This window comes from Rhinolophus ferrumequinum, chromosome 17 (assembly GCF_004115265.2).
Source record: "Rhinolophus ferrumequinum isolate MPI-CBG mRhiFer1 chromosome 17, mRhiFer1_v1.p, whole genome shotgun sequence".
Classification (NCBI taxonomy): domain Eukaryota; kingdom Metazoa; phylum Chordata; class Mammalia; order Chiroptera; family Rhinolophidae; genus Rhinolophus; species Rhinolophus ferrumequinum.
The window spans coordinates 43,177,930-43,200,231 of record NC_046300.1 but is presented as its reverse complement, the minus strand read 5'-3'; the positions used below and the strand labels follow the sequence as shown (position 1 = coordinate 43,200,231).

The window sequence follows — 22,302 nt, the reverse complement described above, 5'->3', positions numbered from 1 at the left end:
TGGAGGTTCCAGTGACCCCCTCCTTGGGTTCGATTAATTTGCTAGAGCGGCTCACAGAACTCAGAGAAACATTGTTCTCACTAGATCACTGGTTTATTATAAAAGGATACAACACAGGAACCGCCAGATGGAGCTTCCATGCCCTCTCTGAGTGCTCCACTCTCCTGAATCTCCACATGTTCACCAACCCGGAAGCTCTCTGAATCCCCTCCTTTTGGGATTTTTTTGGAGGTTTTACTACATAGGCATGATTGATTAGCTCATTGGCCATTAGTGATAGAACTCAGTGTCTAGTGCCTCTCCCTTCCCTGGAAGTCAGGGGGTAGGACTGAAAGTCCCAACCCTCCAATTACATGCTTGGCTCCACTGGCAACCAGGCCCCATCCTTAGTGCTTTTCAAAAGTCACCTCATTAACATAACAAGGGACACCTTTATTGCTCTCACCATGGGAAATTCCAAGGGTGTTAGGAGCTCTTTGCCAGGAACTGTGGACAAAGATGAAATAATACAGTCTCACACCACATAATGACATTTCTGCCAACAGCAGACTAAATATACCACCGTGGTATACCAGATAGCCCAGGCGTGCAGGGTTGGTGTCAGCGCACTCTGTGACGTTCACACAGTGAGGAGATCGCCTAAGGATGCATTTCCGGAATGTATACCCGTCACTAATTGGCACCTGACTGATGATAAATCACAATATCATAAAAACATTGGTTTCAGAATGGGAAAGGATGTAGAAAACAAGGAAGTAATTATAAAAAATCACAAAGGAAGAAAGTGACAGACTGGTCCACATAACGATCTAGAACTTCTAAAATTTCTAGAAAGAAACACAGAAAACTTAAAAATGGTCACCTGCCTGTAGAAAGTGAGACTGGGAAATCAGAGCTAGGGAAATGGGCTCCTTCTCACCTGTGTCCTCCTACACAGTTTCAGTGTTTTGTTTTATTTTTACTCTGAGTGCATACTGCTTTTATAATTTAAAAATCAAGTTAATATTAATATTATCTACATACTTTTCTGTAGTATATCTCCCCCCACAAAAATTGCAAAAATTATCTATAAAATTAAAGGACATGCTAACAACATGCAGTACGATACTTAAAACATGTATGTCCATAATATGTAAAGAATACAAACAGATCAATATGAAAAACACTAAAGCACTGATAGAAAAATCAGCAACACACTCTTAAAATAATGAGATTGTTTTCCTCAGCCAGCAAATTGGCCGTGTCTGAAAAACGAACCCTATTTGATATACGTGATGGCGTAGTGAGCAGTCCCCGTCACACTCCACTGGCGGGACAGGAATTTGGTTGTATGGCTTAAGTGGGATCATCAATCGAAAGAACTTTTGTCTGTGATAAAGTCCCTCCCACATTGTCGTCATCTTCGAGATCAGGAAATTGAGGCTCACAGCAGTGGTCCCCCAGCTGGATGTGGTAAAGTCTGGACTCTGGCCAAAGTTCCCCAGTCCCCACCCCAGCGCTCTGCAGCGTCCTCTCTAAAAGCTAGTTTGCTGATTACTGCATTAACCCATTTGTTAAGTCAGCCATGTGGCGCTGTGTGTCTGCCACTGGAGGCACTGAAATCCGTAACTTGGGAGATGCAGACCACAGTGGCACAGCCCCAGTCTTTAGTTTGTGACTTGGGGAAACTGAGGAAGTGAACGTGAAAAGTCCAACATGCTAAAAAGAAAATCTATTGTGGAATCCAATCCTCACTAGACAGCAAGTTCTGTTGTTCCTGGGGGCTTTTGGGGCAGAGAGGTAATTAGGTACATACAGCTGAGCAGAGGCATAATTGAGAGGTGGAAGGTCAGACCCGGTTGTCATTAAGACCTGTTCTACCTTCATGGCATTCACAGGGAAATGGGTCTGGGAGACGACAGGTAAAGCCCTCTGTCATCCACAATAAAAAAGTGGTAGCCGTGGACAGGAAGAGAAAGGCAGCGGGACAGGGAGAGCGGCCCAGCAGCCAGCCCTCAAGTCTAGGTTGAGTGTGCCCCCTTGGGAGAACGGAGAGGGCTGCTGTCCGCGTACAGCTGTCAGCACACCAGCAGCCAGCGGTCAGCGCAGGCCCTCTGTCCATCACCTCAGCTGGGCTGTCAGCTCATGAGGACGTGGGCTGGGTCTTCGTGTTCACCACCATCCCTCCAGCCTAGTATAGTGCTGGCTGACATGTAAGGAAGCGAGGGAGGGCCACGACATTTTACACATGAGGAAACTGTGTCCCAAGGGTACGTCCTTTGCTCATGTTCACATTGCCAGTGATAGAAGAAGGCTTTGAACCTGGGCTTTTCTGGTTCCTGTACCCCTACTCCTCACTAACAGGGATGACCCTTTTTCCCAACTACAGCAGTTGGCGAGGAATTGGCCACAACTGCCTTGTCGTCAGGCTGCGTCTCGGGACAGTGGCAACTTTCTTCCCCACCAAGCACGTGGGCGGATATGCTTGGCTGCTGCTTTCCATCCGACAGGCAGGTTTCTCCGCCACCCATCAGCAGAAGAAAACCTTATCCCCTAGGTGACATTGCCAAATCCAAAGGCTCGTTTTATTTCTTTTTCCAAATTGTTCCAAGAACAGGTCTTCCCAACTCAGAGGGAGTAAATTAGGACCCTCTCTTCTGACAGTATAATAGCTTCTAGAGGTCTTTAAAACTGGCTCCATTGCTGCCAACTTCAAAGCGCTTGTTACATAAGCTTTTCACCTAGAAGGTGCCCTGTGGGGAAAGAATTAGAGGGATGGAGATGGAGCAAACCCAGCAGGGAAATCCTCACTTCAGAAGGCAGATGGCTAAGCATCGTCCCCTGAAGGTGTGGGTGCTCCGAGGACAGGGGTGCAGGACACAGGGATGGAAGGGACCTCAGGTTTGCCCAGAGCCTGTCTTTGGTGTGAGAAGCCTCTAGGGAAGATGGGACATTTGTTTTGCAGTAACCATATAGATGTTCAGAGATAATTGTCCACACGTCAGGATTTGGAAGTCTAGATTCTTAGGGAGCATCCTTTTTGTGTGACTCGTAGAAAATTCATGAGCTTTAGTGTCTGAGATAAATGGATGCACGTGTCACCTTCACCACCAGCTGACTGTGAAACCTTGAATGTGTGACACTCCTCCCTGAGCCTCGGGATTCAGTGACACAATGTTCAAGAAACCCTAGCAGAGATCTAAATTATACAGGAGAATTCCAGAATGTAGAGGGTATGGAGAAACGCTGTCCTTACCAGTACCACTTTGTTTCCCACTGTTAAATAAGTTAGGGTCAGGAAACAGACACGAGGAACAGATTTATCTCAACCTTAGGACTAACTCTGCACTTACCTGGGCTGAGGTGAATTTCCTTTTGAGATGAGATGCATCAGGCTTGCAGAAAAAGTCCTCAGGTCTACCAGCCCATTCTTTGTCTACAGTGCCAGAAGAGTTCTTTAAAGGAAGCTGTATCAGTCACTCACTGCCACAATAATGCGGTGTAACAAACAACCCCCGAACTCAGTGGTTTACCAAAGCAAGCATTTGTTTTTATTCCTCCCAAGTCTGCTGGTCAGCTGAGGAAGCTCTGTTTTGCAATGCGGATTGTGTGGGTTTGTCTCCAAGGTCCACGCCCGGCTTAAGTCTGGTCTATGTGTGTACATTCTGAGGTCCTGGCGGCAGGAACAGCAGCTCCCCTGGGGAAGTTCTCATAGCAACTCACAGAAAGGATAAAGGACAAATCCACTTAAGCCTCTGTTTATATCACATCTGCTAATATCAATTGGCCAAAGCAAGTCACAGATTAAGACCGAAGTCTGTGGGGCACAGAGTTGTACTCCACCTCAAGGAAGAAGGTAGGGAGAGTGACTACTTGCTGGAAAATGATGTCATCTGTTACAGGGCCAAAGAGGAAATAGATTTGATCTTCCTGAGCACCTTGGCTTATCGCTAGTGAGATCAGGCCCTGAGCAAAGACACTGCAGGGAGAATTGGAACCCAGGTCTCCCAAGTACCGGTCTAATGCTCTCTCCACTCTGCCTTTGATTCTGAGTCAGCAGGGTGCATTGCATGACAGCAGGGTGTTGTAGTCACCAACGTTAGTTCCCGTGGTTGTATTACAAAACATATGTTATCAGGAGAAGAGGCCATGAGAGTCCTACTCGGTCCTTGAGTCTAGTGCTCAGTCCTGGATGTGACATTTGAAGAGTGGTGGACAAGCTGGAGTGTAGTACAGATCATAAGTAAGGGAACTGAGACATTTAACTGAGAGAAAAAACCTCACGGGGACATAGGGCCACTGTCTTCAGATCTCCCAAGCCAAAAGGAGCTCCAGGTTACTTGGGAGGGTAGACTTAAAACCTACCAGAGAAGGCGGGTCTTGGTCAAACACAACATGAGGAAGTTCTTAGCCTGTAGGCAGCAGGAACTGTCAGGCAAGGGGAAAGCACCGTGGAAGGAGGTAATGAGTTCCTGATCACTAGGGTGAGCAGAGGCAGCTGACCACCACTGCCGGGACACTCCAGGCTAGTCACGCCTTGGGCAGCGTGTTGGACAGGCCACTTGGGAGCTGCTTTCTTTGAAGTGGGCATCACTCGTGTTGTAAGACTAACTCCCAAGTGCACGATTTGCCGTGGCTGAGATCCTGAGAGGCTCATTCCCTGTCTTGGCCTCGAGAGAATGCAGAGCCTGAGGTCGAGGGGCTGGGACTTGAGGACTCTTATCTTCTTCATCTCAGCAAAGTCATCTGTAGTCTGATTGTTCCTGGGTCATGATTTTTGCCAGCACTTCTTTGCTAGTGAGCCCCTCGCAAGGTCAGGGGACAGTCACTGCTCTGATAAATCTCTCCATGACAGACCTGACCTGGAAGGGCTGCTCCCTCGAAGCTGCACTGCAAGGACTGAGCAGTGAGGTTTGTGGAGTGCTGCTCTGGTAGAGAACTGGGCGGACAGGTGTCTCCTCCCGAGGCTGTGGCGACCCTCCAGCGTGAAGCCCCTGGTCCTCCCCTGCGTGAAGCAGCCATGTCTCAGGGGCTTCTCCTTCCTTCCTTGTTTGAGCTCCCAGGAAGTCAGTTCTCTTTTGCTGTCCCTGGTTTTTTCTCCAACCAGGGGTTTGGAGGAGCATTGGTTTGTTTCCAGGTGTTTTCTCACTAGTTGTGCAGCCTTCCTCCCTCCCATTCCCTCTCTCTGCTTCTGCTCTGTTGCCCACCTTGTCTTCCAGAAGTGCAACAGGAGCTGTGTGACCATGTGCCACCGTCTAACCTCTCTGAACCACCAGGGCTTCATCAGGCAAATGGTGCTCTCCGTGCCCTCAGTGCCCTGCCTGCCCCTACAGGACGGCCATGGTGTTCAGACAGAATGTTCCAGAAGTGTGCCTATTCCAGCCACTCTGACCCAAGCCCCTCTCAATGTTTCCCTGCAGGGACTGCATCATGCTCTGTTGCCTGAACAGCGGCACCAGTTTCGTGGCTGGCTTTGCCATCTTCTCAGTCCTGGGCTTCATGGCATATGAGCAGGGGGTGCCCATTGCCGAGGTGGCAGAGTCAGGTAAGTGCCAAAAGTGGGGGAGGCTTCAGGTGATGCTTCCAAGGAAAATATTATCTTCCTTCTCGGCTCGTTTTTCTCTTGGGTCAGGTGTCAAGGTGGTCCCACCCTTCATCCTCAAACCCGCATCCTGGGAATTACCTGGGAGGGAAACCTTGACACCTCCTCACTCCTGAATCCAAGGCAGCCTCAAGTTGTGTGGCTGCTGCCTCCTCACTGCCACGCTACTTACCTCCAGCGCCCCTGGCTCCCCACCAGCCCAGACCACTGTCACCACTCAGCTGGGTGACTGCAGGGACCTCTCAGGGCCTCCCTGCCTCTACTAGTGACCCTTCCTTTCCTTGTGCTCCCCGGCACAGTGATTTTATTTATTTATTTATTTTTTGACAGTGCAAATCTGCACATGTCCTTCTCTGAGGAAAAGCCTTTCTAGGCCTCTTACAGTGCTGGACTCTCATAGAGCACAGTCCCAAGTCCCTGTATGGCCCAGCTCTGCGGCCTCACCAGCCTCACGCCACACTCACTCTGCCCCATCGCAGTGGTCTGCTTGCACTTCCACGACATAGCTCTCTCCCTGCCACCCCAGAGCCTGTGCACATGCTGAGGCCACTGCTTGAAGAGCCTCTCTCTCTCTCCCTTTTCTAGATGCAGAATCACTGTGAATATGACGTTCTTAAGTACAGGTTGATGTGTGTTTGTATCAAATGCAGCACGGGCAGGGTTACTGTTGCTGAGGTGATTGTGTACAATGGTGATAACGCTTCCCTTGGTTTACATGGTGTTTGAATTATGGAGAAATTCAGTGCGTATTAAAAAGTACAAAAATAGGTTGTGTTTACATGACAGAGTTGGATTCTAATCTCAGATGAGTCTAAATAGGTTTTTCACCTACAAAAATGTCTGGTGGGACATTTGTCCAGAGCAGCCCAGGGAGCCTAGCCTGTCTGGCCTCCATTTACTCAATGCAAGTCATGCCACCATTCATTGTGACAATCCCAAGCACCCCTGGGGCCACACTGCCTCTGTTGAGAACTCTGGCCTGGAATGAGGCTATTTTTGTCTGACAGGCACACCAAGCAGGCAGGGTGGTGGGTGTGGACATCAGCGCAGGAAGCTGATCACTGAGCTTTGCGCCATCACCACTTAGAGTCCAGCTTCCTCTGAATGTTGTGTCAGAGATACCGTGTTTCCCAAAAATATGACCTAGCTGGACCATCAGCTCTAATGGGTGTTTTGGAGCAAAAATTAATATAAGACCCGGTCTTATTTTACTATACTATAAGACCGGGTCTTATGTAACATAATATAATATAACATAATAATATAATACAATACGGGGTCTTATATTAATTTTTACTCCAAAAGAAATTTTTACTCCATAAGACCCATTAGAGCTGATGGTCTGGCTCGGTCTTATTTTCAGGGAAACACGGTTGAAACAATCCCTGCTGAAATCAGGAATCTGAGCTAGACCAGAGGATAGTAATATGATCAAAGTTGTCAATCATGTAGTAGCTACTCTGGACAAGAGCTGTCTCATGTGGTCATTGGCTCAGCCCTTCGAGGTGACACTTCTGCTACCCCCATTTTACAGATGAGGAAGCTGAGGCTCAGAGAAGTGAGGTCACTTACCCAAGATTACCCAAGCTCAAAGGGACAGAGCTGGGTAAACCCAGGCCATCAGGCTCCAGAATCCATGCTGTGACCGTGCCATCCTCTGCTCACTGTGGGCAGGGCACCTGGCACTTTATAAACTTCCGTGCTCCTTCCACACATTGAACTGCAGTGCAGCCTGATGGGTAGGGAGCTTTGCCTTCTCGAGAATCCGCTTCCTCCTCTGTGAAATGAACACCCTAATTCCTGCCTCAGGTGTTGAGTGAGATAGAATATCTACAGCACTGTCATTACTCTTTTTATCGTTACAGTTGACCCTTAAATACTGTGCGCTTCAACTGCATGGGTTCACTTATAAGCAGATGTTTTTTCACTATACAGTTGGCCCTCTGTATCCCTGGGTTTCACATTTGCAGATTCAGCCACCACAGATCGAAAACAATATATTTTTTTTATTTTTCAGTTACAGTTGACATACAATATTATATTAGTTTCAAGTGTACAACATAGTGATTAGACATTTATATAACTTACAAAGTGACCACCCTGATGAATCTAGTACCCATCTGACACCATACATAGTTATTACGCTATTACTGACTATGTTCCCTATACTCCACATCCCCATGACTGTGTTTACATCTGGTAGTTTGTACTTCTTAATTCCTTCATTGTTTTTCCTGTCCCCCCAACGCTCCTCTTTATCTGGCAGCCATCAATTTGTTCTCCGTATCTATGAGTTTGTTTCTCTCCGCACAATACCCTCTAGGTCCATCCATATTCTCACAAATGGCAAGATTTCATTCTTTTTTATGTGTATATGTACCACCCTTCTTTATCCAGTTGTCTATCGATGGACACTTAGGTTGGTTCCGTATCTTGGCTATTGTAAATATTGCAGCAGTGAACATAAGGGTGCATATATCTATTTGAATTAGTGTTTTGGATTTCTCCAGATACATACCTAGAAGTGGAATTGCTGAGTCATATGATATTGCTATTTTTAATTTTTTGAGGAACCTCTATACTGTTTTCCACAGTGGCTGTACCAATTTACAATCCCAGCAACAGTGTACAAGAGTTTCCTTTTCTCCACTTCCTCGACAACACTTGTTGTTTATTGATTTATTGATGACAGCCATTCTGACAGTTGTGAGGAGATATCTCACTGTGGTGTTAATTTGCATTTCCCTGATGATTAGTGATATTGAGCATTTTTTCATATGTCTATTGGCCATCTGTATGTCCTCTTTAGAGCAATGTCTATTCAGGTCTTCTGCCCATTTTTTAATCAAATTTTTTTTTTATGTTGTGTGAGTTCCTTAATATTTTGGATATTAACTCCTTATCAGATGTATCATTGGTGAATATCTTCTCCCATTCTTTAGGTTGTCTTTTCTTTTTGTTGATTATTTCCTTCATTGTGCAAAAACTCTAGTTTGATGTAGTCCCATTGGTTTATTTTTTTCTTTTGTTTCCCTTGACCAAGGAGATATATCCAAAAACATATTACTAAGAGCAATGCCAGAGAGATTACTGTCTGTATTTTCTTCTAGTGGGTTTATGGTTTGGGGTCTTACATTTAAGTCTTTAATCCATTTTGAATTTATTCTTGTATATGGTGTAATAAAGTGATCTAGTTTTAATTCTTTTGCGTGTGTCTGTCCAGTTTTCCCAACACCATTTATTGAAGAGACTATCTTTACCTCATTGTATACTCATATTCTTGCTTCTTTTGTCATACATTAATTGAATATATAGGTGGGGGTTTATTTCTGGGTTCTCTATTCTGTTCCATTGATCTATGTGTCTGTTTTTATGCCTGTATGGTACTATTTTGATTATTATAGCCTTGTAGTATAGTTTGATATCAGGTAGCGTGATACCTCCACCTTTGTTCTTCTTTCTCAAGATTGTTTTGGCTCTTTGGGTCTTTTGTGGTTCCATACAAATTTTAAGGTTATTTGTATTAACTTTGTGAAAAATGCCATTGGTTTTGATAGGGACTGCATTGGATCTGTAGATTGCTTTGGGTACTATAGACATTTTAAGAATGTTAGTGAAAACAGTATTTTTGATCCATGGTTGGGAATCCACAGATGCAGAGGGCCGACAATTATGTTCATGAACTTGCCACCGTGTGCTTACATTGGCAGCACTGTACAAACAGCTTGGTAAGGTTTCATAAGGTATATTAGTGTCTCACAGATGTGTTCATGTCGACATGTGGCGGTGTCTTGCTGAGTGGCATTCATTATTGTTGTTGCGTGTTTTTGTGTGCCGTCACGAGAATGTCCAAGCTTCAATTAGAGCAAACAAACAAACATAAAATTTCTTGTTAAACTTGGCAAAAGTGGAAGTGAAATCAGGGACATGTTAGTCCAAGTTTAGGGGGATAATGCCATGAAAAAAAATGGCAGTGTACACATGGATTAAACGTTTTTCTGAGGGAAGAGAATGTGTCACTTATGAAGAGAGGTCAAGGCATCCAGTAATGAGCAGAACTGACAAAAACATTGCAAAAATTCATTGAATTGTGTGTCAAAATCATCGGCTGACTGTGAGAAGCATGGCAGACCAAGTAAACATCGATAGAGAAACAGTTAGGAAAATCTTAACTGAAAATCTTGGCATGAGAAAGGTGTGTACAAAAATGGTCCCAATGGAGCTCATCGATGAACAAAAGCAAAGGAGAGACAAAGTTTGCCAAGACCTTTTGGAGAGGCAAGATGTTTTGGGCCATGTTATCACTGGTGTTGAAACATGGGTGCACCAATACAATCCAGGAACAAAGCGTCAAAGTGCACAATGGAAGTCAGCCAATTGTCCATGACCAAAAAGAGTTCCATCGGTCCAAATCAAGAGTCAAAGCGATGTTGCTAACCTTTTTTGATATCAGAGAGATTATTCATTATGACTTTGTACCAACTGGACAAACAGTTAACCAAGTTTACTATTTGGAAGTGCTGAAAAGGCTACGTGAAAAAGTTACACAACCTGAATTTTTCGCCAACAACTCATGGCTCTTGCATCACGACAATGCACCAGCTCAACCAGCTCACACGGCACTGTCTGTGAGGGAGTTTTTAGCCAGCAAACATCTAACTGTATTGGAACACCCTCCCTACTCACCTGATCTGGTCCCCAATGACTTCTTTCTTTACCTGTAGATAAAGGAAATATTGAAAGGAAGACATTTTGGTGACATTCAGGACATCAAGGGTAATACGACGACAGCTCTGATGGCCATTCCAGAAAGAATTCCAAAATTGCTTTGAAGGGTAGACTAGGCGCTGGCGTCAGTGCATAGCTTCCCAAGGGGAGTACTTTGAGGGTGACCATAGTAATATTCAGCAATGAGGTGTGTAGCACTCTTTCTAGGATGAGTCCGCGAACTTAATTGTCAGGCTTTGTACATTGTGTCATTTTATATAAGAGACTTGAGCATCCACAGATTTTTGTATCCATGGGGGGTCCTGGGACCAATCCCATCCGTATACCTAGGGATGACTGTAGTTAAGTTTTTGCAGAGTGAAAAGTTATACATGGATTTTTTGACTGCATGGGGGGTCAGTGCCCTAATCCCTGCTTTGTTCAAGGGTGAACTGTATTTTCATTTTATAGATAAAGCTCAGAGAGTAGTCATGGATAGAAATGAAAAGAACCGACTAAAAATACATTTTCTCGATTTTTATAAATTTCACATTGAAAGCATATTTATTGTAGAAAAATGTGGAAATATTGACAAAGGGAAAGTCTCCAATCCAAATCCAACAACACTTTGCAGTTTTCCTGCCAGGATTTTTCATGCATACATAGCTCTATTTGTGTAGATGGAAACTGGAACAAATTATCCTTGATATTCTGTAGGCTGCATTTTTCCATTCACAATAAAGCATAAGGAGCTTTCTGCCTCAGCAAACAGAGATCTCATCATGAGTTTTAATGGCTGTGTGGTACTTCAGATGGGTGTACCGTGATTGATTTACTCTGTCTCACTTGTCAGGCCCTAGGGTGGTGGTTTTCTAAATGCTACCCCACAAAGTCCTCACAGCACCCCTGTGAGGTGCTCCGTGGGGCCTCCACTCGTGGCCATGCAGAATGTGCCCTGCACAACTCCAAGGGACACTAGCTCCGGGCTTCATCTTTCCCACTACACATGAGGGTCCTGTAGCAACTTATAGCACGAAGTGGTTCGCCCAAGGTCACACAGCCCATAGGTGGTACAGCCTGGCTCTGGCCTCTTCTGCCTCACCTACCTGTTGCTCCTGGTGCCCAGCAGGTAAGGCTCGTCTTTGGAGGTGTGGATTAGACCAACATCCTCCTTAGGAGCCCCTGCCACCTGGAGAAATTGTAAGTTGCAAGGGATGTGTAGCCACCTCATCTTGCTCAGAAGGACCAGGGCTCTTTCTGAGACATGATTTCTGGAAATTATGTCCTAATTAGATGGCAGAATACCTACAGACTAAGCCAGGAACATAGCATGTGTTTCTTGCAGGGTTCAGATTTTGTTCTGCTAGGAGCCCCGCATCCCAGATTTGCTAATCTTACCCACATGTCCCTCAGTCTGTTTCTCTGATACCTTTCCAGTCAGGGTGCCAGCTCCTGGAGGTCGAGATTGTAGACAGTTTATAGTTCGGTCTTGCTTTTTTGTTCAGTCTGATCATCTGTCTTTTAATGAGAGTATTTGGTCTATTTGCATCTTGTAATTATTGATATGGTTAGGTCCTAAAGTCTGTTTTCAGGCAGAAAGTGTCGGAATGATCATTAGACCTGGAAAGTATCATCTGTGTGGTGGCAGCGTAAAGTGACGTGTTAGTAACTCTAGGTAGATGTTGATGAGTTACAGTGCATGTTGTTGGCCCCACTGCTTAATAATAAAAATAATAAAAAGAAGTAGAGCTACAAAGCGTATGGATGAAATACAAATGAATATTTAAAAATACTGATTATCCCAAAAGAGGGCAAGAGAGTAAAGAAACAAACAAAGCCCCCCATAAAAACCCAGAAGGGACAAAAAGAAAACAAATAAGAAATGGTAGACTTATACCCAACTATATCAATAATTACAGTAAATGCAAATGGACCAAATACTCTAATTAAAAGGCAGAGATGAGTAAAAAAAAGCAAGACTCAACTATAAGCTGTCTAAAAGAGACACACTTTAAATTTAAAAACACAGATAAAGTGTAAAAAAATAGGAAAATGTGTACTATGCAGACACAAGAATAAGGAAACTGGCTTCACTATATTAGTCTTAGAGTAGACTTCCAAGTTAAAGAGTATTTACTAGAGATAAAAAGGGACACTTCATAATGTTTATAAAAGGGGAAAACCCCTTTTAAGGATTCATACAATCCTTAAATGTTTGTACCTAATAACAGAGATTTAAAATATATGAAGCAAAAGCTGACAGACTAAAAGGGAAAACAGACAAACCCACAACCATAGTTGGAGGTTTTAACACCCCTGTTTCACTAATGGTAGAACAACTACAGGCATATGTACCTTGGCGATATTGCAAATTCAGTTCTAGACAGCCGCAATAAAGTGAGTACATGTATGCCTCAAAGATATTGTATGTTTGGTTCCAGATCACTGTAATAAAGCAAGTATTGCAATAAAGTGAGTCACAATCTTTTTGCTGGTGGAGGGTCTTGCCTTCAGTTTGTAAAAGACACAATACCTGTAAAGTGCAATAAAGCGAAGCATAATAAAACGAGGTATGCCTGTATATAAAATGTCAATAAAGATAGAAATATCTGAACACTATCAACCAAGTTGACTTAATTGACATTTATGAAGACTGCACCCAACAACGGCAGAGTACAATTATTTTTAAATGCATATGAAATACTCACCAAGATAGAACATAAACTGGGCCATAAAATAAGTCTCAGTAAACTTCAAAATATTGAAATCTTATGCGGTATAATCTCAGACGACCACTGAATTAAATTAGAAATCCATAATGAAAAGGTATCTAGAAAATCCCCGGGTATATGTAAATTAGCAAGACACTTCTAAATATCCCATGGGTCAAAGAAGAAATGTTTCAAACTGAATGGTAATGAAAACACAACATATCAAAAACAGGGGATGCAGTTAAAGTGCTTACAGGAAAATTTATAACTTTAAATACCTAATTAAAAAGAAGTATTTAAAGTAAAAATTTTAAGTATCTATCTGAAGAAGCTAAAAATCAAAGTAGAGATTAAACCCAAAGTAAGTCGACGCAAAGAAATAATAAAGGTAAGACATACAAGCAATAGAGAAAATGTTCAAAAATTTGATATTAGAAAAGATAACAAAATTTGTGACCCTCCTAGCAAAACTAGTTAAGAAAGAAAGAGAGAAAACACAGATTACTAATATCAGGAATGAAAGAGAAGAGATGGCTACAGGTCTTACAAACATTAGAAATGAGTATAAGGGAATATTATGAACAACTTCACGCTAATGTATTTGAAAATGTAGATTAAATGGACAAATGTCTTTAACAATTTAATTTATTTAAACTGACTCAAGAAGAAATAGAAAAACTAAGTACTGTATATTTTAAAGAAATTGAATTCCTTATCAGAAACCTTTCTATCAAGAAAACTTCGGACTCTGATGGTTTCAATGGTAAATTCTATCAAACATCCAAGAAAGAATTATCAATCTTACACGGTCTTCTAAAAATTAGAAGAGTAACAATTCTTAGTATCTGAGGACAATGAATGACAGCTATCTAGGTACTTATATCCCAAATTACTTTCCCCAAACAACAAGAAAGAAAAACTATGCCCCCCGTATATCGTAAAGACAGAAAATGTTGAAGCTGCAGATAACTGTCACAAAAAGAAAAATCACCAATCCCAGCGCACAATCTCTCCCTCTGCCACCCACCCCTTCATAGCTGCAAGGCTTTGTGGTGAGCAAAGGCAAACTGAGAAAAAATGGGGGGGAGACAGAAGACAGGCTGATGGAGGGACCTCAGAGTGATTTGGAGCAATTGCTAGAAAGATTAAATCCACTCTAAATCTGAAAGTACTGGAAAGGATCCAGACAGATCCCTTAGCAGGGACTACAGAGGAGGGAATCAAAGTAAATGTGATTTAAAGGGGCACGGGCCATTTAAAGGGACTGGCACAGCTTTAAGAAACAAAGCTTCTGGGGGAGAAAACAGGCAAAAAGAAAGGGAGAAGCACCCTTTGACATCTAGATGGTGAAGGGAAAACCAAGAAAATGAGACAAAATGTAAAGTCCTGCAAAATAAAGGAGAACCATAAACTCTGGGTGTGGGAAGGGGAGCTCAACCTTCCCCCACCATCAAAACAAAACCCTGCCTAAGTACCTGGACTTTGCTCTACTGACAGAAGAGGGCACTGTTAAGCTAGGAATGTTAAAATACCCATGAAGGTGAACGTGAACTTGAACATGAACAGGAACACGAACACAAACATGAGAAAGGTCAAGCCATACAGAGCTACTACAGAAAATCAGGAATAGAAATTTCCCACATATCAATGAAGACCCATGCTCCCTCTCTGAAAACCAACCTTAAAGTAGAAGAAACTGTTAAGTCAACACTCCAAAGAGAATTAAATATACTTAAAAAAGCATCTGAGGATGTGAAAAAACACATTGAACCAGATATTCAAAAACTAACAAGTGGGAAGAGGAGAAGAGAAAGAAATGAAAAGATCTAACCAAAAACGAAAAAAATCAGGAGATCATCTCTATAGATGTTAAAAAAGCCTTTGATACAATTTAACACCCATTCATGATTTTTAAAAATCAAGAAAATAGAAATTTAGGGTATTATTTTATTTTTCAGCTTTATTAAGGTATAGTTGACAAATAAAATTGTAAGATATTTTAGATGTTCATCACCTCACATATTTGTCTTTTGGGGGTAGTGTGAACACTTAAGTTCTACTCTCTTAACAAATTTCAATTATACAATACAGTGTTAAGAATTATAGTTACCATGTTATACATTAGATCCTCAGACCTTGATCATCTTATAGATGAAAGTTCTTACCCTTTTACCAACCTCTCTCTATTTTCCCCATCCCCTAGCCACCACTTTTCTACTTTCTGTTTCTATAAGTTTGATTTTTTTTTTCTTTAGATTCCACAAATAAGTGAGAGTACTATGCAGTATGTCTTTGTCTGGCTTCACTTAGCATAGTGCCCTCAAGGTCCATCCATGTTGTTGAAAATGGCAAGATCTCCTTCTTTCTAATGGCTGAATAATAGTCAATTGCGCATACACACCACGTCTTCTTTATCCATTCATCCGTTGATGAACACTTACGTTGTTTTCATGTCTTGGCTAATATGAGGAATTGTTTTTACTAACTATTATGAATAGTTATTTAAATTATAACTGTGTGTATGTATAAAAGTTTAAAAAGCAAATATCTATAGTATCCTACCCATCATGTAAGAAAGAAGGGGATATAAGAAAATATGCCTACTCATTTCTGCAAAAGAAATATAGAAAGATTAAACTAGAAACTAAAGAAAATGGGTACCTCTAGGGAGTGAGTGGAAAAGGGGTAGAAAGAAGGGAGGAATTAGGAATAAGGTATAAGGATGAGAAGGAAGCAACAGTTCTCTGAGTGTTTCTTTTTTTTATTAGCTCTGACTCTTAGAACCAGGGTAATGTTGCACCTGCCACCCAAAATAAATAGTTACTTTTCGTGGGTGGGAACCCAAGGGACTACAACCAGTAACAGATGAACTTGACTGCATTACAAATGAATAATGTAACCACACCTAAGGGGATGTGGGGAGAAAAGAATTAACCTAAGTAAATTTCAGGGAAACAGTATTTTGGCTGGGTATTACAAGGCTAAAAACAAAAATAACTATACGGCATTCTTGTTAGTAGGACAGTGGTGTTAGTGATTCTGCACCTATTGTTTGTATATGTTAGGACTGAACAAACCAGTCAATATAGATAATTAGAGATAGGTTTTTCACTGTTTGAGAAAGAAGTTACAAATAAGGAAAGTGGAGCAGCTGGAAGTAACTATGTTAGAATTGGAGGTATCAGTATGGACTCACGGTTTTAATATATATACAGATACTAGGTTGGTACAAAAGTAATTGCGGTTTTTGCAATTATTTGTAACCTTTTAAACCGCAATTACTTTTGCACCGACCTAATATATACAGAAATGTGTGTGTGTGTGCAGGTAGATATACATACATACATTTCCTACTTTTGTGTGCTCACAGGGTCTGTGAGCAATGACATTCCACGAGCAATGAGCATACGCTTACTTAGTGGCCAGATCTTGGATTCTAAACACGCTTCTCCAATAAAAATAACCTTGGAGAAGCAGTTGATTTGAGTAGTGGGGCAGGGCAAGATGAAACTAGAATATTTTGTAGTGCCAGAAAATAAGGACATGTTCAGAAAAAGGATGGAGGCATGTCCAAAGGACCAGGAATCAACCTAAAGAAGCTCCCAACGGGAAAACCTGGAATAATTAGAACAGATAGCAAGATGAATGACAGTATTGGATTATGGCACACAGAATAAATTAAATATCCAGGAGTCCATACCGAAATAAACACTGAATAAGTATATAAATAAATGGCTGTGAAGGGACAGCTCTTTCTTACAGAGGACTCTAATTAATAAATACAGAAGGAATGAAGAAAATACAAACCCATTAGGCAAACACCACAGGAATAGTTGTTGCAGGCAAGATCCACCCATGGATGCTAAAAGCAATAGGTAAAAGTTTGGCTTGCAACAGAATATGTTCAGAATCTCAAAATATTCCCCTCAAGATAGTTATCCATTATAAAGGGAAAAACAGTGGAGAAAACTGGCAGGCACCAACTTAACCAGGTGATCAAGGTAAACAGTGATAAGGTTTACCTCACAGGTACCTGCTAATATGATGATACACTGAGAAGGACACAGCATCATTTCTATGGTTTTCTTACCCCGCAAAATTACATAACCTCTATTTAATCATGAGAAAACATCAGACAAACCCACATTGAGGAACATTCTGTAAAATAGTGACCAGCACCCTCAAAACTGTCAAGGTTGTGAAAGAAAAGACTGAGGAGCTGTCACAGACTGGAGGACACTACGGAGCTGCAACCATGACATGCAATGTGGAATCGTGGATTGGACAGTGGAACAGAAAATAAGGATGTAAAGAGAAACTGTTAGAATATGAATAAGGTCTATAGCTTAATTAATAGTATTGTACCAATGTTAATTTCCTATTAAATATTGAATGCTTTCTCCTAAAACCAGAAACAAAACAAGCATATATGCTGTCTCCTCTTACATATAATACTGGATATGCTAGAGAGTACAATAAGGCAAGAAAAATAAAAAGCATTTAGAAAGGAAGAATAAAAACTGTCCTTATTCGTAAACATCATCAACCACATAGAAAATCCGAAGAAACCTACAGAAAAAATTAATAATTGAACTTAGTAAGGTGACAGGGTGAAAGGACAATAAACAAACAAATGGAAATTTTTTTTACTTATGCTCTTCACAAAACACATGAAAATGAAAAGGCAAGCCACAGAACAGGAGAATATATTCATTAACACTTCTCTGATAAAGGATTTATAACTCAAATATACAGAATTCTCACAATTCAATAAAAGGAGACATCCCAATAAAAAAAATGGGCAAAGATTCAACAGTCCCTTCACAAAAGAAGATACATGAATGGACAATAAAAATATGTGAAGACATTTCACCCCGTGAGTCATCAAGGAAATACAGAATAAAACTATAATGATATATAACACTTCACACCTGCTTTAATGACTAAATTTAAAAGGCTGACAATATCAAGTGTTAGCAAGGATGTGGAGCCACTGGAACTCAAACATTGCTGGTTGGAATGTAACATGGCACTGCTACTCGGAAAATCAGTTGGCATTTCTTAGAAAATTAAACATACGATTGCCATAAACCCCAGCAATTCCACTCCTAGGTAGGATGAGCAAAGATACTCTAAGGTGAAAAAACAAAAAACCCAGATCAGGGACAGAGACAGGGAATGGAGGTCGAGAGATTGTAGAGGAGCCCGGGTTGGGGTGGGAGGGTGGGGGGACATAATGAGAATGTTCTCTATTGTGATTGCAGTGTGGCCATCTGGGTGTCTACTCTTTTCAAAACTCATCGCACCATACACTTCAAATGAGTGCTTCTTGTAGGTAACTCATGCTTTAGTAAGGCTGCTTATAGGGTAAAACAAAAGCAAAAAACAAATCAGAGCTAATGTTTATTTAGCATATATCTTTTTAAGTGCTTTCACCATAGTTTACATCATCTCACTGACCTCAAAACTACCTTATTAGGTGGGACTTTGTAGCCTCATTTTTTTTTCAGCTGAGGTACAGCTGACAGTCAAGAACAAGGATTTGAACCCAGGCCGTCGGGCTGCCGTGTCTGTGCCCTTGACTAATGTGCTACGGGGCTGGAACATTAGGCAGCTCTCCCCTGACATAAATAAAGCTCAACCTAAGGACATGCTAAGCAAGCTTTCTAGGTGGAGAAGCCAAAAGGAGTGAGTGTGGAATTGGGAAATGAAGGGAGGAACCCAAAGACAGAGGCAGCCTGGGTGGAACAGTGTTCGTCCAGGCCTGGACTGCAAACTACCTCCATTGGAATCATCGCGTGCCTGGTCCCTGCCTCACCACAGACTGACTGAAATCAGCATTTCTGGTTTGGTCCTGAGAACATGCATTTTAATACGACTCTACCCCACCCCCACCCCAGTGAGAACAGCAGAGACAGGTCTGTGCAGAGGGCAGTCTGTGTGTCAGACCAACCTGAGTTTGAATCCTGACTTTTCCAGACCCTGGCTTACCTCTCTATGCCTCTGCTTGCTCGTCTACAAAATGGCCATCATCACAGTATTAGCCGCATACATAGGGTGGCTGGGAGATTCCAGTGATTTGCGTGAGAATTAGGCACAGCATCTGGCACAAAGACAGCCCTCAAATAAAGGATGGATTAAAGTAGCAGTTGAATGAGGGATGAACTCCACCCAGCACCTTTCTCTCTCTCCTTCCTCTCCAGGCCCTGGGCTGGCCTTCATCGCTTACCCCAAGGCTGTCACCATGATGCCTCTCTCCCCGCTGTGGGCCACCTTGTTCTTCATGATGCTCATCTTCCTGGGCCTGGACAGCCAGGTAAGGGGCTGGTGGCAGTGGGGAGCCCAGGCTGGGAGGGCATGGAGGCCAGACGCTGCTCTTTGGAGTGGCTCTGCAGTCGAGCTGCCACCTCCTGGCCCTGGCCATCAGCGCCCTGCCCACTGTCCCGACCCTGCTTTCCTGCCAAACACACCCTCCCATCCCCAGGTGGTCTCCACAATCACTCCCAAACTCTGCTCCAGTCCCTCCAGGTCTTCCTAAACACTGTTTTCTTTACCTGGAATTCCCAACTCCCAATTCAAGTTTTCAAGTTTTTAAAACACTGTTACAGACTTCCATTCTGGTAAACGACTTCTGCCCAGCAGCACCGCCTGGCAGAGAGTGGGCTATGGTTAGTGGTATCTGAGGGCCCCACTAGCACGTGTCCCTGTCTTAACCAAATCCTGGAAGACACAGAGACATACCGTGTTTCCCCGAAAATAAGACCTAGCCAGACCATCAGCTCTAAGGCGTCTTTTGGAGCAAAAATTAATATAAGACTGGGTCTTATTTTAATATAATATAAGACCAGGTCTAATATAATATACTGTAATATATAATATGATATAGTATGATATAGTATGATACAGTATGATATAGTATGATACGCTATGATATGATATGATATGATATGGTATAATACCAGGTCTTATATAAGACCGGGTCTTATACTAATTTTTGCTCCAAAAGATGCTTTAGAGCTGATGGTCTGGCCATGTCTTATTTTCGGGGAAACCCGGTAGAAAAGCCCCTTTTTCTTTCTTCCTCTGTCTCTGTGTTGGGGCCACCGTGACATGCCCCAGGAGGCCACATGGGTCCTCAATACCAGCACCACCGCCAGCTCCCGCCACATCCCGCTCCTGCCCCTGTTCTCAGTCGCCTGTAAGGCTGTCTCAGACCCACCCTCCACTTGGCAGCCTGCCTTCCTCAGTGAAGGGTGTATCATTAGAACTAGCAGTTTCCCCTTTACACGAATGCATGCGCTTACATCCTTTCACAGAGTAAAACTCACCCCGCCTGCCCTCCCAGTCGTCTCCCTGGTTTTCCAGCCAGAATCCCGTGCCCTCCAGTGACTCTTCACTCCCAGAAACCTGCCCCTTGTCCTGCTGCTCCATGGCAGCTGGCTCCCCTAAGAGCCCCCGAGAATGTGCTTCAGCCAAAGCCTGTGGCTCTGCTCTCAGACTGCAGTCTATTGGCAAGGGGCTGACCTGTGTGAGTCACTTAGCACCAAGCTCCGTGGTCCATGTGTCTGTCAATCCAGCCCAATTCAATTTCTTCCCCTGAATGGTTTCTCAGAAACTGCTCAGCAGAGTTGCTGTAGCACCAGGTGTTTCTGCTGATAATCTTCCCTTCCATTGTGGCTGATAATCTTCCTCTCCTTTGTTGTGGTGGAGGCCTCGGGAGGAGTGTCTGCTTGTGTGTGACAGTGACGGGCCAGCCTGGGTAGAGGGAGGTGGGGATGGGGCCTCAGCACTGCAAGTCCCTGGGCTGAACCAGGCCAGCATTTGGGCTGAGGTGCTCGGTTTGCAAGGGGGGTCCGGGGCTGGGCCTGGAGGGTGATGGCTGCTGTGCTTACCCCCACACTTGCTTTGTGCCTGGACTACGTCCCCAGCTCTTTGTCATGATAACCAACAGGCTGGGGGCCCTTTTTGTTATCCTCATTTTGCAGATGAAGAAACTGAGGCTCAGAGATGCTGAGTCACTGGCAGGGACATACACCCAGGTCTGTGTGCCTCTTACTGCACGTGCTCTGTCTCTTGATGAGCACAGTGAGCCTTGCCGAAGAGGCAGGGCAGCCTGGCGGCCAGGAGCCTGGACTTCGGAGTCAGGTAGGGCTGGATTTGAGGCCCAGCCCCATGACTCTTGCCAGCTGTGTGACTCTGGGCTAGTCACTTCCCCTCTCTGTGCTATAGTCCCATTGCATAATCAGGAGGGCAATACCTTTCCTGAGGAGGTAGAATAAGTCAGAAAGGATTTGGGACCAATAAATGGCTCCATGGATAGGAGTGCCTCACATGCTGACTGGCAAAATAATCCTGTACTCTTCTCTCCCTCCCTCTGAGCAACGCAGCCAGATGCTTAAAGCCCAGCCTCTAGAACAAGATTGCCTGGTTCAAACCCAGGCTCTCTCACGTAATACCTCTATGACCTTGGCAAGTGGCTTCTGTGCCTTCAGTTACAAAGCAGGGATAATATTACAGAAGTACTTATCGCATAGAGAGTAAATAAATTAACATCTGTTAACTGCTTCAAACAGAGCCTATGTGTTTGCCATTGTTATTATTACTAATCAAACATTTTTTGAGGCTCTCCTCTGTGCCGCTGGAAATGAGTGTAAGGAGATAGATATAAGCAAGCACAAGCCCCACAGGGTAAGGGGTTTGGCCTGGTCTGAGGACAGGGAAGGCGTCCTCTGCCCGAGGAGTGACAGAGAGGAGGGTCAGGAAAAAGCGAGTGCAGGATGGTTAGTGCGCTGGGATATTGGGGCTGGGTGGGTACGCATGGACAGGAGACCGCATGCTGGGCCCTGTCTCAGCACAGCGGGGTCCAGATGCTTAGTGGCTCCAGCTCTGCCATCTGAGCCTGGACAGTCTGCCCGGGGCCCCGAGACGCATGCAGTGGCCACACAGGAGCTGGGTGCTGGCTCACCTCTGCTTGCCTCCACCCAGGAGAGCAAAGAGCCCCAGAAGCATAGGCTGGTGATCCGTCACAGTCCTGGAGAAGGAACAAATCAAGTCTTGCTTGTGAGATTGACCAGAGCCTGCCGCCCACAGAGCACTCAGCACTCAGGACTCCTGGGTGGCCTTCCAGGCAGGGGCTGCATTCTCATTTAAGCCATTGACCCCAGGACAGGGCCCAGCACATAGGCTTGTGACTGGCAGCGTGGGGAAGAAGCAGTATCAGCTTTAGAGTCCAGAGACTCCAATTCAGGTCTTGACCCGCCTCCTTGCTGAGTGACCATGGGCAGGTACTGCCCCTCTCTGAGC

At 43.6% G+C, this 22,302-nt stretch overlaps 1 protein-coding gene across 2 annotated transcripts in view; it reads left to right on the top strand.

The window, feature by feature from the left end:
- The window catches only part of SLC6A11 (solute carrier family 6 member 11), a 127,966-nt gene that overhangs the window by 94,084 nt on the left and 11,580 nt on the right, over positions 1–22,302 (top strand). For both annotated transcript variants that reach the window (XM_033132496.1, XM_033132495.1), the window contains exons 8-9: positions 5,400–5,524; positions 19,203–19,315. In XM_033132496.1, coding sequence (XP_032988387.1) covers positions 5,400–5,524; positions 19,203–19,315 — 238 coding nt within the window. The remainder of the gene's footprint in view (positions 1–5,399; positions 5,525–19,202; positions 19,316–22,302) is intronic.